General features: G+C 40.8%; 1 protein-coding gene across 1 annotated transcript in view; it reads right to left on the reverse strand.

Moving 5' to 3' along the window:
* Positions 1-22,628, reverse strand: part of LAMC1 (laminin subunit gamma 1) — a 122,259-nt gene that overhangs the window by 36,896 nt on the left and 62,735 nt on the right. The window contains exons 2-3 of the mRNA XM_001162648.7: positions 5,088-5,392; positions 305-435 (exon numbers count right to left, since the gene is read on the reverse strand). Coding sequence (XP_001162648.2) covers positions 305-435; positions 5,088-5,392 — 436 coding nt within the window. The remainder of the gene's footprint in view (positions 1-304; positions 436-5,087; positions 5,393-22,628) is intronic.

Consider the following 22,628-nt stretch of genomic DNA (forward strand, 5'->3'; position numbering starts at 1 on the left):
GTGCTTCACAGTGTCTTTGCACTTAAATTGTCAATAAGAATTCACTAAGTGTGTGGATTTGACAAGGTTTTGGAAAACCTACATGCTTAGTTTCCAGAACAACAAGAAGATCTCACAGTGAAAATATCCTAGGCTGCTGTCTGTCTTTTCAGCTAAGCATTATCACACAGGAAGGACTGCCGCTCCTATTCTTGGTAAAGAAAACATCTAACAACGGTATTAACATAGTTGTAAACAAGTTGCTAGATTCACCTCTATGCAAAAGCTCCAAACACTTTCAAGACTAATTTAATAGTTTACTTACCTGCCACCCACAGCAAAATCAGAGATGGCATAATAATAGGACTTGAGAACTTTGGGATCGTTAAACACTTCATCTCCAAAAGTGTTCAGGCGATTAAGAGTTACTCTGATGTCAGTGGCAGTTACCCATTCCTGTCAGGAAGCAAAAATAGAAACATAAAAGAGAAGTGGAGGGACTGAAAATGATATAAATGTGACAAAATGTTCTAAATCACTAACTTATCATTTAACTTACGCCCTCTTCTAGCACTAAATCTATTATAATACTCAATGACTTCTTTAATTTTCTAATATTTTTCTCCTTCTTGACTCTTCCCTTCTTTAATTTGTTACTTTACTACTCGGAGTCTCCAAAAACAAGGATAATAACTAATTTCTTTGCAAGGCTGCTGAGAGGCTTAAATAAAATATAATGTGCAGCATACATTAGGGACTCGATACACATGCCCCTTCCCTCCATCCTGTATCTGCACCCAAAATCCAGTAAGGGATACCAGCTTAGAGCTCATGGGGCACCACACTTGGATCAGAGATGCTGGTCATTGCCTGCCCCTGCCCTTTTTTTTTTTTTTTTTTTTTGAGACGGAGTCTCGTTCCGTCGCCCTGGCTGGAGTGCAGTGGCGTGATCTCAGCTCACTGCAAGCTCCACCTCTTGGGTTCACACCATTCTCCTGCCTCAGCCTCCCGAGTAGCTGGGACTACAGGCGCCCGCCACCACGCCCAGCTAATTTTTTGTATTTTTAGTAGAGACAGGGTTTCACCGTGTTAGCCAGGATGGTCTCGATCTCCTGACCTCGTGATACATCCGCCTCGGCCTCCCAAAGTGCTGGGATTACAGGCGTGAGCCACCACGCCTGGCCACCCCTGCCCATTTTATAACATCTATTCCTCCCTGCCAACCCAATCCCCTACTGACAGATCTGAGGGAGATGCTCAAGTACTCGCTAATAAATCATTACTTAGGCTTGAACCAACAGGATGTTGTCTGTGTTTGTCTTGACCCTCCCCACAATATCACCTTCTCTCTGAGGCCTTCCCTGGCCACCTTATCTAACATTGCTACCACTACCCAACTCCCTATTTCCCACTCTCATTTTATTTACATTGTCTTTTTCCACACACACCTTCCCCTTCCCACCACACTGTAAGTACCATGAGGGCAGGAAATTTCTATTTTGTCCACTGCCATTTCCCTAGCATGCAGTAGGTATGCAAACTATTATTTGCTAAGTGAATGAATGAATTTGAAGAAACCACAACTTATCAAGTTGGTAGGTGTACCATAATGGCAGAGGACAAGCATGGGGGCTGTAGAGTTTTTCCCTAGGTTTTATGAGATCTAAGCCCTTACACTGAGCTAATCTTAGGCAGATGTTTACATGTGTGGTAGAATGCTATACTAATGATCCCAGTGAATCATGTCTGCTAGGGCCCACAACCAGTGCAGTCTCTTTCTCTGCTGACTCTAGGCTTGGGTGTGTGACTGGTTTCAGCCAAGGGTACATCAACAAATGTGACATAAGCAGAGGCTTGACAAGTACTTGTGCACAGGGACTCACCCTCCCAGATCACTTCCGCTGTGGTGTAAATCCTGGTCAAGCTTCCTGATGATAAAAGACCACAGGGAGACAGAGACCCAGGCCCCAGCTGACCTGTCAGGTGACTGACCCAGGCTAACACAGAATCATGAGAAATCATAAATCACAGTTATCTAAAACCATTAGGTTTTGGGGTGGTGTATTACATATAACCACTCAAAGACAGCATTTCCATTTTAAGTCTTTCCTAGGGACTGCACAACAACATCACCTTTGGAGACGTAACAAGCAAGTGCAGAGGTGCAGACATCTATGTTTTCAGAAGGCTCCAGGTGAGTCTGGGAGGCACAGCTCTGATTTGGAACCACTGCCTTAAGCCACACCAAATACCTGGCATATAGAACAACATGGAGAGCTCATAAAAGCTAATCTCCACAAAGCCTTCAAGTATAATTAGAAAGGAAAAGAGACGACGATTTCACCATATCCAAACTTGGAACTCCAATAACAACTCCTACTCATGGCCACAACAGTAGGAATCTTTTAGTCGTCTGTAATGTAAATAGCTAAACATATTTCTGTGTTTAATGCTTATTATATCTTCTACAAGGCTTCGACCTTATCACAGCTCTCTTTGAATAAGAGCTTCTCAAAAAGCTAAGCCATTTTTTTTTCCTAATGGGCATCTTTAAAGAACAGACCCCGGAGCTAGACCCTGCAGGTTTTGAATTCCAGTTCTGCCACTTAAACTGTGTGATTTGGGGCAAGTTATGTCCTTTCTGGGCCTCTGATTCCTCATCTGTAAAATGGAGACAATAAAAGTATCTACCTTACAGGGTTACTGTGAGGTTTAACTGAGGTAGAAAATCAAAGGGCTTAGAACAGTGCTTGTCACATTATAGTATGCTATAGTAAGTGCTTTAATAAATGTAAATTATTACCATAAATCAATACATGCTTAGTAATACTTATAATATGGTGAAACCAAGAAGGGTCTCCTTCCCCATCTGGGAGATTACAGCTTCTGCAGGGAGGTTTAGGGAGCAATGAAGAGAGGAAGAGAGGCAAGAGTTCTCTCTCATTGTCAGATCAGCTAAAAGTCAAATTAGCTCAACCTCCTTGGCAACTGGATATCAGAGACAGAGCTCTTACATCCAGAGACACGTAACTCATGTTACTGCATAATGAAACTGACTGACCACGTCTATGCAGATGCCCACAGCATTTTTTTTTTAAATGCAAGGTCATAACCCATAGCATTTTTACCACACATAGTCTCATTACCTCATATAGTCTCACTAGTTTCTACGGCATAAAGAGCAACAAACATCACAATTCTTACAGTTGGGGAAATGGCTCAAGACAGGCTGACCGGGTGTACAGTTAGCAAAGGTGCCAGAAAACCACAGTTACAACTTTGTATCACTGCATTTTCTACTGACCACACTGTTCTTTCTCTGTTCTTTCTATTGTTGCCTCATCAGGACAGGAAAATGCAATAATTTGCTGTAGGAAAGAAAGAAGTCTGGCAAATGTTTGCTAGCTGATCAACTTAAAGAGTATTTGTAGGTCACCTCTCCACTGGGCATTCGGTCTTCTGCTTTTTCTTTTCTTTTCTTTTTTTTTTTTTTTTTTTTTTTTTTTTTTTTTGAGATGGAGTCTCACTCTGTTGCCCAGGCTGGAGTGCAGTGGCATGATCTTTGCTCACTGCAACCTCCACCTCCCGGGTTCAAGTGATTCTCCTGCCTCAGCCTCCCAGCCAGGGTAGCTGGGATTACAGGCACTTGCCACCATGCCTAACTAACTTTTTTTTTTTTTTTTTTTGTATTTTTAGTAGAGACAGGGTTTCACCATGTTGGCCAGGTGGGTTTTGAACGCCTGACCTCAAGTGATCCACCTGCCTCCGCCTCCCAAAGTGCTGGTATTACAGGCATGAGCCACTGCGCCTGGCCCTGCTTTTTCATCTATCAAAATCAGCTATTCTCTCGGCCATTTATTTTGAACACAACTTATCTCCATTGCAAGAAACACTTTTTTGCAAGGTGTTGGCAAGCACACTCATTGCTCACCATAACCTCAGAGTTTACCAACAGCTTTCACATTCATGCTTTCCCAGCAACTTACAGAAATACAATGGAAGGGGGGCAACTGGACCCACAGAAAAATATATTCTTATCTTTTGTCACTGTCCAAAACCATACAATTAGAAAGAGAGTCCCTGAACATAATAACGGTGAGAAAGAATAAGAAGATCCAAATTAGAAACCCTAGAAAAATGGGGTATTTCCTATTTAGAAATCACAATAGCTTTTCATATAATGTACACAGCATTTAAAAACCCATTATCAGACTTTCTTGTTTCAGTCAACTGACAAAGGCTATCCCCATGTGGTTGTTGACTTCAGCCACATGCAGCAGCATCTCCAATTCTGTGTTAAAGTGCTGAGTACAGCATGAGGCTCACCAGCTTTTCCATAATCAAATAGCCAGGACATATGAAAAGTTCGCAGAAATATGAGCAACATAGAAGAATTCCGTATTATGGTGTATAAGGAATATGCATGTAGAATTCAAGAGAAAAAAGAAATCCTTCTCAAACAGGGAAATGTTTCTATCACAATGTTTAAGTACAGTGCTATGGGTACCTAAATTAATATCCTGTTACTAACATCCATATCCTGTTACTAACATCATCCATTTTAGGTGATGAGGAGTTTCTTTAATGATCAGCAATCGTGCCAGACAAACCTAATCAAAATTTTCTTGTGTAAAAATGAAAGAAGATGGCATTCTTAAATATCTTGCTTCAACAGTTCCCCTTTGCTAATTTTAAAAAATACATTTTATTTTGTCAAATCAAAAAATAGGCAAGAAAAGATCCAAGAAATCTGGGTAATTAGGTCAAATGTTCTCTTCAAAAGGTCAGAAGGAAAATGTTTCCACCTCAGGTACAGAGACTAACGTTAAAATTGTTTGACTTTTTAAAAAATGTGTAAACTTTACATCCCAGAATAGATCTGCAAGTGCATAAGAACAAACATCAACCAGGCAGCAGGAACAAAACTACTTTCCTTCACTTATTAATAGTACTCAGAGAGCAGAATCGAGCTCTCTGTCTGTGTTGCTCAAGTATTCTACTCTGACCCCGTACCTCAGAAGTGGGACCACAAGCCCCACTACAATAATCTTCCCACACCTTGCATGTTGTAGAACTAGCTGGCTTCAGGCCAACCTGTGAGAATTTACCTGCAGCACAGGGCTATTGTCAAAGTTATAGGCGCTGGGCCTTCCTTCCAGGGTAGAAAAGGCCACGTTGCCCCCAGTGAGGGGAGAAATGTCACTGAATTCATCAGTACACAAGGCCTGCTGCTCGTCCCCTCCTGTCCTGATGAAGCCGCGGTTTGCCTTGGAGTAGGTGTTCTCGCAGGAACCACTGTAGTACTGGTAAGGAATCCAGGGCCCGTCTTCCAGTGTGCGCTTGTAAATGGCAAAGCTCTCCGGGCGGCTGGTGTGGAACTTGAGACGCACATAGGTGATGTCAAAAGCTTTTCCTGTGGGACAAACACATCAAAGGTCATAAATCATACGTATGAAGCAAACAAATGCCCTCTATTCCCAGCTTAGTTTGGAACTTGACAAAGGATATAAATCTCCTTGTACACATCAAACCAAGAAGACAGGCTATTCTAAACAGAAAACTACGTATTTTCCCCCAAAATGACAAACTGCAGTTGGGTCCATAAGTTGGCTCATAAAGGCCTGTCGTGATGTGCATTGTGGAAATGTTGTGTGCAATGAAAACTGGTGGCATATGTCAGTACTGTACTTATACTATTAATTAAAACTAAAGTTGAATAAAAAGTACATTTATTCTTAATGCTGGTACTTCAGCAAAAGCTTAATTAAAAGATACAAAAGCAAATATATGCTAACTTTCTAAATGGGTCTCCAGGCCCTTTAAGACTTTTTAAAAACCTCATTCTCTATTAACTGTAACGTTACTCTTGACGCAGAAAGAATATCATCAGCTCTATTCTTCTACTTATCTACCAAGTTAAGATACAGACATTTGAAGAAGGGAGGACAGTGTTTGAGAGATGTAGCAGGGAGTAGAATAAGAAAGAGGAAAAAAAAATTCCTTCAGTGGATGAACAATGAAATGCGGGAAAAAAGAGACAGGGAGAAAGGAGGTTTAAAAAGGTTGTTTGAATATGTTCAAAAGAGAATATATGAGAAATGAGCTCTGAGCAGAGAGGTAAAGACAGCAGTCACTGGGGCAGACAGTTCCCTGCAAAAGCCAGAGTGTGATCTTATGGTCAGGATGGCTTGGTTGCCAGCCAGTGTGTCTTCACATGGGTAAAATATAAAATCACCATTCATTCACACATTGGGTCTTGCTAACTCTAACAATATCTATACTTTGCTACTTCTATGTTATAGTGAAGATCCCAGTTTGGTCAACAAGAATTTGTTGGGCACAAATCTATGCTCAGCTCTATGCTATACACATCAGGGGACAGAATGTGTGAAGACACAGAGATCACTGTATTCAAGGAGCTTACAGTTTTTTCTCCCTAAGCCAATTAATTCAAGAACCATCCCAACCCTCTCCTACAAAACCCACAGAACAGCAACTTCTGTGCTCTCAGAAGTGTTGAGGAGAGACTTCTGCCACTTTCACTTCCTCGTACCCACTAGTCCCTGAGAGACAAGCAGCGATTCCTCATGTGTGGCCTGGACCCCGCTTTGTCTCTCTCTGGCTGCCGGCTGGAGTCCCCCTCTCTCCTCTCCTGCACTCAGTGCAATACAGTGCGGCTCTGCCTCTGTGTGGGGTGGGGCCTGCCGCTGTCCTGCTGCTGGATCTGGGAGTAAGTGGGTGAGGTCAATTCAGGGAGGAAAAGAGCAGAAAGCCCATGTGAGCTATGTGTCCAGGCCACATTCTTCAACTGAGCGTTCTCTATAATAAAACTGACAGGATGAGCAATATCCGACTATTTCTCAACTGGCCCAGATCTTAGAGGAGGTTGGATTAACTGTCCCCCACATACATGAAACATACTTGCACACACATTAGCTTCAACATAAAGCCACGTGGCATAACAGAAAGAACACAGGATGGGGCATTTTGAGACCTGAGTTCAGGTCCTGACTCCCTCCTTTACTAACCATATGATTTCTGCTCTGCCATTTTCTCTTTGTAAAAATGAAGACAATCCCTGCCCCACCTACTTCAAGAGTTGTTGGAAGGTCAAACTAAGATCTACACATACTTGACTAATCGTAAAATTCTATACAAATAGAAGGCATTACCACAATAGGGTTTATAAAGAAAATCCCTGAACTGGGATTCTGAATACGTTCACATAAAAGGACCTGACTGTTCCTGGTACAGTTACCAAAGGATATTATACAAACATGAATATTCTATCTAGGATGCAGTGCATTTTGCCTAGACACAGGTCACACAAATACAGTTTACACACTTTCTGTTAAAAGAATGCAAGTTTTACCTGTATCTCTTTGTTGCGTCAAAAATGTCAAGACATCACCTTTGAATGAGGGCGAGGTTATAGTACAGTATCTGTGGCATTCCAGAGACTCACTATCTAAGACATTACAGAATGGTTAAACAATGTAATTTTACTCATGAGTAGGTGGCCTGGACTGTTCAAAGGCTTGCTCACTAAGTCTGTAGATTATAGATTATCCTTCCTTCTCTATTTTCTCTCTATCCTTCTGATATCTCATTGTTCTTTAGCAACCCAACGGCAGCAGACTGGGCCGAAGGAGAGAAGGTAAAATCAATCAAGGCATCCTGTGTTCCAATCAACAACTGTACTACAAAGCCACCCTCTGAAAGAACCAGGCATATGTCTCTTGCTGCGGCCACAGACACAGAGCCACAAGTAGCAAAATGTCCAGAAAGCAATTATGCTAGCATTAAACTCTGATGCAGTCTACTTGCAGGTGCTGGCCTGGCCTTGCTGGCACTGAGCTTCATTTGCAGGGCTACCTTTCTCATGCCAATCTACAGCCACAGCTGGAAATGAGGGAGCTCTGTGGCAGTCTGTATGGAGGCTCACACATCTCCATGACAAGAGAGTCACGTGCACTGCCCTCAGAGTTGCAGTCAACCCAACGGCGCATAAAGACAACTGCAATTTACAAATCATCATGAGATGACTCCATGACAGGGGAAGTGCATCATGTTTGGAAAGCATGGAGAAGATCACCTAACCCAGATTTATGAGTTCAAGAAATGCTTCCTAGAGGAAGTAGCATCTAAATCCAAGACACGAGGAATGCTTAGAATGAGCTAAGCAAACAGGGACCCATCATCCAGGCACATGAAATGGCATGTATGAAAGCCCAGAGAACACAGAGGAGTGATCACCGTAGGAATTAGAGTTGTCTAGGGTAGCTAGAACTACAGAAGTGGCTGGAGATGAGGCAAACAAGAAGCAGAGCACACCAGGCTACGGTCACGTTTAAGGAGCAACTTCAGCTTAAAGGCAATGGCCAGCCACTGAAGGCATTAAACCAGAAAATACATGATCAGGTTTGATTTTTTAGAAAGATCAGTGTGGAGATTAGGTTGGAAGGGACAGGAACGAAGATGGGGAGGTCAAGATGTGGCAGTAATCCAGGAGAGATGACAGAGGTTGAACTAAGAATGGGAACAGAGGAATGGAGAGAAATGAATGGACCTCAGTGAGGTGTAGGAAGCCGTTTTCAATAGTAACTTAGTAACTGATGTACTACAAAGGCGATAGGGAGCTGCTTTTGAAAGGCTCCTCAACTTGTCACTGTTAGTATCCTGTTTCATTGTCAAAGCTGCTTTTTCCCATTCCATGAGGTGGAAGGATTAAGAATAACATTCAGTTTTCTAGTTTCAAATGAACCAAGTGGAGGCTAGTACTACTCACTGAAATAGAGAACAGAGAAGCGTGGGCAGGACTGGAGGCAGGCGCAGGGACAGGATGGGAAGATGAATTCAGTTTCAGATACACTAGTTTTGGGATGCCTGCAGGTCAGTAGATGAGGAAATGTCTGTAGGGAGCTGGATGTGAGCAGTTTGACGGGCCAAGAGAGATGTCTGAGTTAGAGACAGAGACTTGGGACTCACTAGTATGTAGATGGACACTGGAGACTTGAGTACAGTTGAAGCATATGGAGCAAGTGTGTTCCGTGACAGCTGACTTCTGAGACCACCCTGAGGTGCACAAACATTCACAGCACACACAGAGGAAGATGACAGAGGAGGCTATGAGGGGGCAGCCAGAGGGAGGAAGGCAAGTAAAAGAATAAAAATGCCACAGAAGCCAAGGAAAGATGGTTTCGAGGAGGGAGGAATCAATGGGGTTCAAATCTGCTAGGAGAGTCAAGTAAGATAATGACTAAGTATCCGTCAGCTTCAAGCCACAGAGGTCACAGCTGCACCAAAAGCAGTGCCAGGGACAAGATGGCAGTGGTTGGAATTGAGAATGGGCCGGGCGCGGTAGCTAACGCCTGTAATCCCAGCACTTTGGGAGGCCGAGGCAGGCAGATCACTTGAGGTCAGGAGTTCGAGACTAGCCTGGCCAACATGGTGAAACCCTGTCTCTACTAAAAATTCAAAAAATTAGCCAGGCGTGGTGGTACGCGCCTGTAATCCCAGCTACTCAGGAGGATGAGGTGGGAGAACTGCTGGAACTCGGGAGGCGGAGGTTGCAGTGAGCCGAGATCGCGACATTGCACTCCAGCCTAGGCAACACAGTGAGACTCCCTTTCAAAAAAAAAAACAACAACAAAAACAAAGGAATTGAGAATAGACAGCAGGCAGACACAGTGAGTGTAGTTAATCTACCATGTGGTCTGCCTAAAGAAGAGGAGAAGGAGGGGAAGATGATATTTGGAAGGGTTACAGGGCCAAGGAAAGACTTTTCTTTTCTTTTTTGTTTTCTGATAGAGATGAACGTGTATTAAATGCTGTTGTATTTGAGTCAGCAGAGAGGGAAAGGTGAAAAATAGAAGCTGGAAAACAAGAATGGGATTCCATGTTTGTTGGGAGACTGGTTCTCTACAGAAGCAAACCTGCCTCTTTGCTCTCTGTCTGGGTGCATATGCAAAGTGACATTGTAGGTTTTAAGGGGCAGAAGTTAAAATTCGAGTTCTACTGATGACTTTTTTTCTGTGTAGTGAAAATCAAGGATACCTGCTAAAGACTGGCGGCAAAGACAGGGAGTAATGTTGGGTGGGGAATATTTGAACAGAGTGTAGAAACTTTATAATAGCTAATGTAAAGTCCAGCAAAGATAGCTGACTAGAAAAAAGAAGGCTTACTGGGCGAAGACCAGGTGGCTGAGAAGAGAGCAGGAGGCCATGCCTTTGTACAAACATCTCTGTGGAGGTGTGATTTCTGCTGCAGCATTCAGCATCCCCTCTGCCAATGTAAAAGAAAGACAACAAGACAAGGGGAATAAAGTTGCTTCAAGGAATTTGGAATCCAGTCTGGATAAATAAGAAGGCAAATACAGAAAATGGAATAGAGGGGTCAAAGTGTGAGGTATATGTGTTATCTGGAATTAACTACAACCAGAACTGGAACACTAAGGAGCTTTTTATTCTGTTAAATAGCTCTACCTGAGGGTTACCATGTCCTCTCTCTCTCACTATACTTCCCTACTCTGTCCATCCTACTCATTTTCACAATTGACAAAGTAAGAAGATCCAGTTAACAGATAGATGAATAGAAAACAGGACCAGGTCTTCTAATTTCCAGTCTGATGACACTACTAGATTATCAACATGCTGCGGGAGCAAGTGAAAGTAGACAGTATGGCTTTAAGGTAAAGTAGCCAAGCTAAATGATTAAGGAAAACAGTAAGTGCATTTCTGGATGTATTCCAGCAACTATTCAACCAGAACATCTTCCACTCCTCACCCCATGTTCACACACACGAAGACTAACCATGGATATACACACCACCAAAAAAATGTTTAGCTTCTGAGTGTTCTACTGCCCCTCTTCCTCCCCCTGCCATATCCCTTCCATAAACAAAAAACTCAAGGGCAGATGTTTAGAATGAAGCACACAAAAGTAACCAATACTTCCTGCTCTAGATCCTACAGTTCATGCTGGTTGAGGGAATGAGAGGAGGGGAACAGGCCGCGTCGACAATGAGAATCCAGCCTTTGTTCATGTGGGACCAAGCCAAGGAATTCTGCTTAAGCCTCCTACGTGGTAAAGTATTTCTCATCTCTCTGAATAAGGGAGAAACTCTTCTTGTCTTAGAATTGGATTCAAGCACTGACTGCTGGGGAACATAAATGCTCCTCTGTTATGTGCTACTCAGAAAAATTCCATAAGGATCTTGTGAAACAACCTCCTTTAGAGTTTAGTAATGAATGACAATAGCCATATAGAATTTTACAAAATTGCAAAATGCCCTTCCACAGCTTGAATTAGAAAAAGAAAACTAGTTCATTCTAAAGTATCAAATTAGGAGTCACTGGTTCACTACTGGCTCTTATGTGTTAACTCTTTGGAAGTCAGAAAAGGAATGCTCTCCTTGAAGCCAGACTTGATTTTAGGCATATAAAACTTTAATAAAGTTGTAGCACAAAGTCAATTAGAGATGGGGTGTGTTTAGGCTACTAAATGGGATCTCCAAACAGTTAACACAAACAGTAGTCACAGAAAGCAACTATTTGAAAATGTTTTCAATTTTGTTAGCATAACTGCTGGCTGAAACAAGAGTTCCCAGGACAACATATCCAGCTGCACACCAGCTGTTATTGTTCCACCTCAGCGGATGGATTGCACAAATAGAGCCTCACTGATTAAGACGACCCAAGGCCAACTTAATACTGACTGTGGGATCCTCAAGCAGACACAGGCAGATGATCGGAAGCACTACAGAACAACTAAGCACATAAGGAATATACCAAGATGGTCTGGTACAGTGCAGTCACTCCAGATGCTGAAAAACTCAGTCCTCATTATTGCCTGTTGAAGGGCTAGTTTCTATTGGCTAAAACTTATCTTCAAAATTGTTTGTTTTTAAAAACTTATTATCCTGTTCCTTTCCCCTAAATTTCTGTACTCCCTTTTCATGGCCTCCCCCTTGTCAATCAGTCAAATGCCAACAGTGCAAGAGGACAATCCCTTAGAAAGTATATTTAGATCAGCACAACTTAAAAATGCAGACAAGTAACCTTTACAGTTTTGTATAAAATAGTAATTCCTAACTAAATTTATGACAACAAATGCAATGGAACTTACAATTTGAGAAAGTATCCCTTTCAAATGAATGAACAAAGGGCTTCAACAGTCATGTTTTCTGAGTACAGGCAATAAGCACTTCCTATCACACTTGGGCCATTGTTAATAACGGAAAGACACGCTAACTAAGATGAACAGAGATGGAATATGGAAAGTCTCAATTCTATGTTGCCACAGTGAAATATAACAAAGCAGGTAGGTAAAACAGAAGATATCATTTTAGAATTTTTTAAAGCTAACAGAATTCTGTATCAAAAGCTATTATAAAAATAATGGTATGATTATCACTATGGAGCTAAGAGGAAAACAAAAGTTCTGAAATAGACGGTATGATTTTGGAGAAGATAAACCCATAATCTCTATGGAAATTAGATTTTTCGATGAAGTATCAAAATTAAAGTTTAAGCCAAAAAGACAATTCTCTTTCCCTATCACCCTCAAAATACTACTTGGTGCTATGGTTAAATAAGATCACAGCACTAACCTAATGCAGAAGTTCTAAAAAATAAAAGCTTTCTGCTTGCATTGCCTAATTGCAATGCCCCAAAATGCCATATACACTTCAATAAACTGAAGGGCCAAAATTGACTTATCATGGTAATTAAAATGTGATCATAAAACAGCCATTATATGCATACAGAGAGAATTCTTAACTGAACACTAGAATGTCAAACACCCTTGGAGAGTAATTTCAAATAAGTGCAAATCACTGTTAGAGGGTACAAACAATTTCCATTATCAAAACATACAATAAATTCATCCTAATCTGCACATCTTTGCCATTTTATTTGATATACTCACCAAAAAAGATAAGATTCCCAAGTGAAATTTTAAGCCAAGAACTGGGGAATATGCCTTATTAACCCAAACCCCATGCTTCCAAGACTCAATACCAGACCTAATTCATGGTGGTAGACTACAGGCATGAATAAGTCCTTGAGCTGGGCTAAAGGAACAAGGCCAATATTCACCCCCACTCGTGTAAGCTGAGGCAAAAAATCCACTCGCTCTGCTGAACAAAGATCCCACTACAGGGATTTGACTGACATGAGATTTAACGGAGTCACAAAGAAGGCAACTAAGTTAATTATAACACTAAAGAAATAAAAAGGCAATTAAATATAAGCTACACAAGCCCATATTTCAGAAATGTGTAATTGTTAAGATATGAAAAAGACACCATAATTTTGTGGGAAGCTATTTCTTGTTCTGTGATATTCATATACTATTGAAAGCTGGCTATAGTTTGGCTTTTATCTATAACAGAAGAGTGAAAAATAGCTTTTTTAAAAAGAGAAAACAATCTAATTAGAAAAACAAGATTCTAATACCTAGTCATGGTGGTATAGTAATAGACTAAGGTCAACTCCAATAATCCCACAAAGTCACAAAAAGTTGACTAATAGTTTACTTTTTTTATTCAACAACTATTTGCTAAGTGAACTTAAAAGTCCACTGTGATGTGCTATTTAAAATACTCTAATCCACTGGGCACGGTGGCTCACACCTGTAGTCCCAGCACTTTGGGAGGCCAAGGCGGGAGATCACCTTAGTTTGGGAGTTCGAGACCAGCCTGATCAACATGGTGAAACCCCGTCTCTAGTAAAAATATAAAAATTAGCTGGGTGTGGTGGCAGGTGCCTGTAATCCTAGCTTCTCAGGAGGCTGAGGCAGGAGAATCGCTTGAATCCGGGAGGCAGAGGTTGCAGTGAGCTGAGATCGTGTTACTGTACTCCAGCTTGGGTGACAGAGCAAGGCTCCATCTCAAAAACAAAAAACAAAAAAAACCCTCCAATCCTTCATTTTGCTACAGTGCCTTTTATTCTTTAGTTTCATTCCTAATAAACTTGGTCCCTAATTCCCCTGATCATGTACTGTTTACATCTGTCCTTAAAAGAGGAAATAATTACAAATTACAAATACCATAAGATATCTTACATACTAAAACGGCTTTCTCAGTTTTCACAATTGCTTATTAATTTCTTACCATAGCCACCCATTAGGTCAAGGTTAACAGCTATGACTGGTCTTGATAATTGCTCAAGTCCAAATTCTTCCATTCATTCAACAAACATTTACTGAAAACCTACTATGTGTCAGTCCCTGTTCTAGGCACTGGGGATCAGCAGAGAATAAGACAAGGTCTCAACCTTGTAGAACTTACAGTAAAAGTAGGGAGCATGCTTGGGTAAGGGATAGATTTTAAAATAAAAATGAAAATTCTGTGTGTCAGATGACGGTGAAAAACGAAGTGGGAATAGAAAGTTTGTGGGGAGCCTATTTAATTCAGCATTATCAGAGATGGTCTCATGACATGGATAAGGTGAAATCTGAGCAGAGTCCTGAAGAAGTAAAACAGTGCAACATCTGGGGGAAGAGCATTCCAGGAATGGGAAGAGCATTCCAGGAATGGCAAGTGCAATACCCTGAGGCAGGCACATGCTGGCAAGTTCCAGGGAGTGGTGAGGAGGCCAGTGCGGCTGAAGCAGCAGTGAGTAAGGTGGAAAGGTATTAGGAGATGAGGTGAGAGAAGCTGAAAGGAGGAGGGAATGCCAACATGGAGGGCTCTGTAGGTCACTGTAAGACTTGGTTTGTACTCTGAATAAGATGAGAACCCACTGGAGAATTTTATACAAAGGAGTAACAGGCTCTAACTAGCATTTCAAAAGGATGACTGGTTGCTGTACTGACCAAAGACTACAGAAGGGATGACAGAGAAACAAGAAGATGAGTTAGATGAGTTTTGCAACAATCCAGCTAACAGATAATGGTATTTTGGACATATTTTGAGGGTGGAACAAACCACTTTTACTGATGGACTGGATGTGGGGTGCAAGCTTTGGCTTATACAACTGGAATGATGAAGCAGCCATGGGGGGATGGAGAGTAAGAAACTGGGAGTTCAGTTTCAGATATACTAAGTTGAAGATACCCACGAAACCTCTAAGTGAAAATATCAATTCAGCAGGTAGGATATAAAAGTCTGGAGTTCAGGAAAAGGCTGCAGCAAGAGAGAGAAATCTGGAAGTCGTCAGCATACAGTTAGTATTCAAAGCCATGGGATTAGAGGAAAACAACTAGGGAATGGACATAGATAGATAAGAGGTACACAGACTGGGTCTCGGGACATACCAACTTTTAGCAATGGGGGAAATGGGGAGGACCCAGAAAAGGAGACTGGAGAGAAAAGCCATTGAAGTAGAAAGAATACCAAAAGAGTAGAATTCCAGAAGCCAAATTTTAAAAAGCTTCTTTTAAAAAGAAGAAGAGAGTGACCAACTGAACTTTGTCATATACTCCTGAAATGCTAAGAAAGATGAAGACTGAGCATTGGCTACTGGATTTGGCAACCTGGAGGTGTGACCTTGAAGTGCTTTGTTAGAACTGACAGGAATGAAAGCCATAGAGAATGCTGGGCACAAGGGAAGGGGGCATTGGAGACAGGTAATAAAAACAATTTTCCAAGTAATTTTTCTTATTTTCTGTTAGAGACAGGGGAGAGCCCTAAATCGCCCAGGATGGAGTGCAATGGTACTATCATAGCTCACTGCAACACTGAACTCCTGGTCTCAAGCAATCCTCCCACCTGGGCCTCCCAAGGTGCTAGGATTATAGGCGTGAACCACTGCACCCAGCCCACTAAGTAATTTTTCTATAAAGAAATGAGGTAGTAGCTGAAGGGGGAAAGGGGTGTTCAAGAACAAATTGCTTTTTAAGATGGGAAGACATCATGTGTTGTGCTGATGGGAATGATCCAGTGTGGCAGCTGGATTTCTACTGAACAATGAGGACTTTCTCTGGTGGTTTGGAGTGGATTGGAGTGGGTCTAAGAGATGTGGAGAAAGAGAGCCCCTTTCATCCACAAAGACGTTCTCTAAAAAAGCCTTCCCAAAGATTTCCTAAAGAGAAAAGGCATAATATACATTTTCAGGATCACTGTAAGTATCCAGACTAAAAAGAGTTATCTGTACCCAACAGTTCAAAACCCCCAGGCGCTCTAGAAGGCTCCTTTCCATTAGAGCCAGCCCAGGTCTATGTCTTCCTGTTATAGTAGTTCTCATAATCTGGCCCACAATAAGGTCCCAGACTGGCTATTAGAATCACCCACAGAGCTTTTGAAAATGCAAATTGTTAAGCCTCATCTCCACAAGTTCCATTTTGGTAGGTTTTGGGTGAGGTCCCAAACTCTGTATTTTTTTTTTTTCTTCTTAAACTTTATGGTCTGTGACAGCCCTTAGGAGATCCCGAGAACATGTGTCCCCAGACTCTGTATTTTTTTAAAGCACCATAGGCAATTTTTATGTACAATTACAGTTGAGAAATACTTCCCTACTGTAAACTCTTCTTCATCCTGGTTCTCATCCTTTGAAGATTCTAACAAAAGGCTTCTGTGGAATGAACTTAAGCTCTTCTGATTTTCATGTCAGACATTTTAATGTGCAATTTATTCCACGTGTCAACTGTAGGCATAGACAATAAACCAGAAAAGTAGCAGTCTTCTTTAAGACACACACAGATGTTAAAGTCAACAGGGGTACTCACTCCACATCCAAGTCTAGGGGTGACTGCACCAGCTAAACCCAAACTCCCCAACATTTTCCTCCAAGCCAATTTCCTCTATCATTCAACTTGCATTCACAAGGTCCTAAAACCTAGGCAAGTAGAAATACACACTTGATTTTTAGAAAACCTACTTACTGCTGGGGATTTCACAGTGGTACCCTTTATAGGCAGGCACTGGTCAAGATTCCCTGTAAACCAAATTCCCCACCCTCTCTGGTGTCCATCCTTCCTTCCTATAATAAAATGATACAGGACCACCAGCAATTCTCGATGATAAGGGACACATCTGAAAGCAAAGAGCTAACTTCTGCTTCAGTACACTCAAAAAGATAAGAAAACACTGTTTCTTCTTTGTCTAGAAGCCTAGACTTGTTTAATCCCAGTCTGTGTCGGGTAATGTTGGCATTTTCAGGGAGGGCGTTACATTCTGTTGGCTACGGACTAGCATAGAAATATTTATTTTTCAGAGAAGAAATTTTAGGTATTTAAAAAATATACATTAAAAGGGGGGCTTAAGTACGAAGTGCCAGATGTTCACATAGTAATTAGAGAGGGAGGGGAAGGAGGAAGAGGAAGGGGGGAGGCAGGGAGGTAGGACACACTTTAAGTAGCTTAGAATCCAAGACAGAGACTGGCAAACCACAGCTGGAAGATCAAATCTAGCCCACCACCTATTTTTGTAAACAATGCTTTACACTGTTTATCGCTGCTTTTCTGGCTACAAGGGCAGGGTTGAGCAATTGTGGAGACCCTGCATGGCCAGCAAAGCCTAAAATATTAACTTAGTGGCCTTTCACAGAAAAAGTTTGGTGACCCACTCCAATCCAGATCTAAGAAATCAAAGAATACAAAAACAAAGATTTCTACTAAAACCTCTTCTTCTGCAGGGCATACTGTTTTAAAATTTGGTCCAAGGAAGTTTGAATTTTTTCTCTACTATCATGAAAAAAAAGCAGAAGGAAGTCCATTCAGAAATTTTATAAGATTTAATTCAATTACATTTGATACCCCTAGAATTACCTACGATTTCACAGAAAGAAGCACTTTCTTCCTTAACAAGCAAAAAGATTAGCAGGTAGGGGAGGGGATGGAGATTTTGATGCATTTCAAAAAATGAAATCTGTAATAATATCCTTTAGCTCTTATACAGCTCACAAAAATCAACCAGTGAAGCAGAAAGACAAGGAAAACAACACTCTTGGAAAAAGTGACACCATTTTTCCAGCAGTGCCCCCTCCTATACCCACCCTCCCCCCACCAGGCAGAGGCTTAATAAGCAGCAGTTGCAGTGAAGGGGGGAAACTGATTACTCAAGTCAAACAGTAATCGTAGCTGGGACAGCAGGAAAAATGACATGTTGAAAACTGCAAATAAAGTGGAAAATGGAAGTAGATCTCATTTAGATATCTACAAGAACCTCCCTCCCTTGTCCTCTGGGTAGGAATTCAGTCCTTCGCACAAGGCCTCCTTGTACTTCTGCTCTTCTGAGCGGATGGACAATTTACATCACTCAAGTACCCTGCCAGCTGGCACTCTCTCTACAAGCGACTGATTGTGAGCAGATGCCTTCATAAGTATAAACGAATACACCCCCTTCTTCATTTTTCATTCATCCACCCTCTTTGCAGACGAGTAAGAATGTACACTCTACACACTTTCCTTTAGAAACCAAAGTTAGTGTTCTTCATATCCCTTCATCTCTCATGGGCTGTGCTTGAACTTGTGTTCCTGATTAAATTATACCTTCTACAAAATAGCTAAAATGTATGTAATCCCCCTGGACTACATGTAAATAATCTTGCACTCCTAGATGCATCCGCTTTTTTTTTCTAATGACTGTTAAGAAATAAAATTACAACAAATTTAAAGGTCTTAATTGGCTTTTATTTGTGATTCCAGAATTGAGCAACATCTTACTCTATAAAATAGAATAAGTGTTCCAATGAGCTGAGCAGAGGAATTGGTTTTATAGACAAAAAAGTTCTGAGAAAAGCAGAAACAGAACAAAAAGCAGATTGACTGTTTCAAAAGTTACTTTCCTTTTAGGGTTAAAACAGAGGAGACTTCTTATCATGCCCAGGTAAACTGGGCCCCTTTTGACTGGTTGTTGTGAATCTTCTGGTTTGTTACTTAAACAAACCAGGCCTGTTTCAGAATTCAGTTTAATTATGTGGTACCTAGCATGAGCAACTCCATTCTAGTTTAGTCTGGTCTGCTGGGGCCTAGTCCAAGAGGCTAGTCTAAAACAATGGGCCCCCATAAACTTTATTTAATATGACTTAGATTAAAAACTATGTCCTAGAATAGCCTCAATTTAGAACATTTGATAATCTGCCACAACAAAGAATCATAACTTTCAATCAGAAGTCGATCTAAATTATTGGTGTATTTAGTGTTATAGATTAAATAGTCATTTTTTTAAAAGCTTCTTTCTAGTTAAATCACCTTCCCCGTAAAGCACATTATCATTTCAGAAACTTCTTTAAATTTATCTTTAATTGGAAAGTAGTAAAGAGTTTGGCAGATAAATATCAAACGTCCCTTTCCAATGAGGAGAAACTTTTTGCAATCACGCTTGAAACTGTTTTATAAATTATGTATATAGCATATTCAGTGAAGGTGTCTTGAGGGTAAGGAGATCACATGACAAATTATTTACACAGCATATTTCAGGTAGGTCAGTCAGGTTCCCAGTACTTCAAAAACATGGGCCCTTTAATCTGCTTTTCCCTTTACATTGAGAGCAAACATTAAACAGTGATATCAGAAGAAATGTTCTTTAATCCATTCTTTGCCGTATTTCAAACAGACAGCACTGCAGTTCTCCTCCATGGGAGTATTTCACATGCACCCACAATGGGACTTGTTCTACCTTTCTATTTACATTCTGGAGAACAGCCAAAGTCCTTTCTGGCTCTCTTTGATCTGATGCCAGAGACTTGGTATCCAACACCTACCTAGAAGAAATTCCCTTAGGAGCTCCCCATGACTAAAGAGGAGTTAGGAAGAAGATGGAAAGTTTTCTATAAACCCACCCTATATCATTATCACTCCCCAGCTTAAGAATCTGTGCAGCTTACCTGATCTAATACACACTCCTCAGGCATGTTATCACAAGGCATCCATAAGTCTGGACAATTGTGCTTCATTTTCTATCTCCAAACTATATCCTACAGTTCTCTAATGTAAACTGAAACCTCTGTTCCAGTCTTGCCATCTTTATTATCCATATGCCACGTCTCACCTTTAAGCCATTCTCTAGTCTTCACCCCTTCCAAGCCCTATCCATCTTTCCAGATTTGGTTCAAGTTCCACCATATCCATCCATGCCACTTTCAACTTGTATTATCATCTTACTTTTCCGAACACATAGCACTTATTATAATTCACTACTTGAGTATTTATTCTTTTGTGTTTCTTTGCTCCAACAAGAGTTTAACTTATTCAAAAGCAAGGAATATATACTTTTGGGTATGCTTTATAATAGTGCTTTTCAAGATTTTCTAACCATGACACAAGTAAAAAAGACACTTTACATTGCAACCTTGCACACATACATACACAATTGAAACTCAAGTTTGATAAAATAATACAATAGTATCCATGATGCAATCTGATATTCTATTTTTCATTCCATTTGATTGAATATGCTGGTTATAGCTCACTAAATTGATTTTATGACATTAGGGAGCTGTGACCCACAATTTGAAAAACACTACAATCCCCAGGGCACTGTGCTTGGCACAAAACAAGTGCTCAATAAATATTTATTTACAGTAGACTGACTCATCTACCAAACAAAACAGGCTAGAATTCTAAAACAAGACGATATTTTCTGGATATTGACGAAGAGCTTATGATGATGCCTTTCAAGGCTTTCTTCCATATTTTAAAAACAGATCAACATTAAAAGAAAACCTTTGTATATGGCAGCCTTTAATAAGATCAAAGAAAATAGACCTTTCTGGTTGGGTGTGGTGGCTCATGCCTGTAATCCCAGCACTTTGGGAGGCGGATCACCTGAGGTCAGGAGTTCCAGACCAGCCTGACCAACATAGAGAAACCCTATCTCTACTAAAAATACAAAATTAGCTGGGCATGGTGAGGCATGCCTGTAATCCCAGCTACTTGGGAGGCTGAGGCAGGAGAATCGCTTGAACCCGGGAGGTGGAGGTTGTGGTGAGCCGACATCGCGCCATTGCACTCCAGCCTGGGCAACAAGAGCAAAACTCCGTCTCAAAAAAAAAAAAAAGAAAAGATAAAAAAGAAAAGAAAAGAAAGAAATGCCCTTTTCCTAAAGCTAAGTAGCAAAAACTTCATTAATCAACATGGCATCCCCCAAGAGGGAAAGAAGCCTCTAGTCCTCTATTGGGATCTTAGAGGAACTTAGGAACAGATCCCCTAAGTTCCTTTTAGCAGCTCTGGCTTTCCAGAAGAACTCCTTCAGCCATGAGCATGTGATAAGCTTTCATGGTAGTAGCAAGGATTTCCTCTCTGTGAGATAGATGGACTGAGGCCCAGTGCGTGGGGTTAGATTTCTACTAAAAAGAAGACATTTAGATAATTACTGTCTGATGCTCATGACACTTTTTTCATGTATTATCAGTACCTGGAATTATCCCCTTTATTTTCTGCATGTTTTATTCACATGTCACACACATACACACATAAGAACGTAAGATTTTGAGGGCCAGGACTCATCCCCAGCTATCTCTTTATTTTGAGGTATGTTTTTGTTGTTGCCTTTTATGGGGAGAGAATTGTCTGACTTGTAAAATAAGCAGCAACCCAATAGAAGAAAGAGAGTGAACCCAGGTGAGTCTGACTTGCTGTTTGGTTAATTCAGTCAATGATTCATTCAATTTACAAACATACCCTGAAATTTACTCAGTTGCAGGCAATAGGCTGAGTACTGAAGATACATAGATAAAATAAGGGTGAGAACCTGCCCTAAAGGAATTCCATATGACAGATGAGATAAGATACAAATAATTAAGATACACAGTGAGAGAAGTATTGTACTAGGGAGTAAGGAGCAGCCATACCTCAATTTTCTTAAGTGTAAAATAAAGAGTTTATACAAGATGAACTTTAATGCATACATCTAGCTCCAAAGAGCTTGACTCTACCATCTTATCTGTTAGAGTTCTGAAAATATCTCTATTACTAGATCTTTTCAATACTTTCCTTTCTCATAGTAATGTTCTAGAGAAATGCTAAAATGCCACAGGAACTGATTTTGCAAAGATGAAGGACATCAGAGACATGAAATATCAGCTGATTTCCAATCAAGTTCAGACTTAAGTAATTTTCTGACCCTCTACAATGCTTTTGCCAATATTCTGTACTCAGTCGAGTCCTATATGCCCAGCTGCAGGTAAGTTTGTGTTAAAATAATTTGCAATGAATAATAGAAGGTAAGGTTCTATTTTAAAGGCTTACAATTTTCTAATGATAGGGTTCTCAAATAGTTGTTTCCATCTGTGGATGAAAAAAGATAACTCTTGATTTCTGTGTCTACAAAAGATGAAACAGTGCAATCTGCATGCTCCAAACAAACAATCCAGCATCTCTATCCACATCTAGCCACGAGGGACAAGTGACATGTAATGTTTTAGAATAAATTCTTTAGTAGCAAGAAAGGATTAATTCTCTGCTCTTGCTTCTATCACTTGAAAAGGTAAATGTCTGAATACCTTTGAAAATTAGCCCAATTTACAAAACAGTGGAACTAAACTGAACTCCCACCACTACTTGGCTCATTCATTCTTCCACAAGTTTGGAGCAAAGACCCCATTGACTTATGCATGTAGGCGGATTATAATCGCAACACGGCCATATAAGCACATTGCTGCACAGTGATTCTGCACTGTTAAGTCAAGGCAGCCTTCACTAGATTTGTCTCCTTACTTTCCTTCTTTCCACAAAAATATAATTTCAAGTCTACTATATAGTATAAT

Source organism: Pan troglodytes, chromosome 1 (genome assembly GCF_028858775.2).
Source record: "Pan troglodytes isolate AG18354 chromosome 1, NHGRI_mPanTro3-v2.0_pri, whole genome shotgun sequence".
In the NCBI taxonomy this organism is placed as follows: Eukaryota; Metazoa; Chordata; class Mammalia; order Primates; family Hominidae; genus Pan; species Pan troglodytes.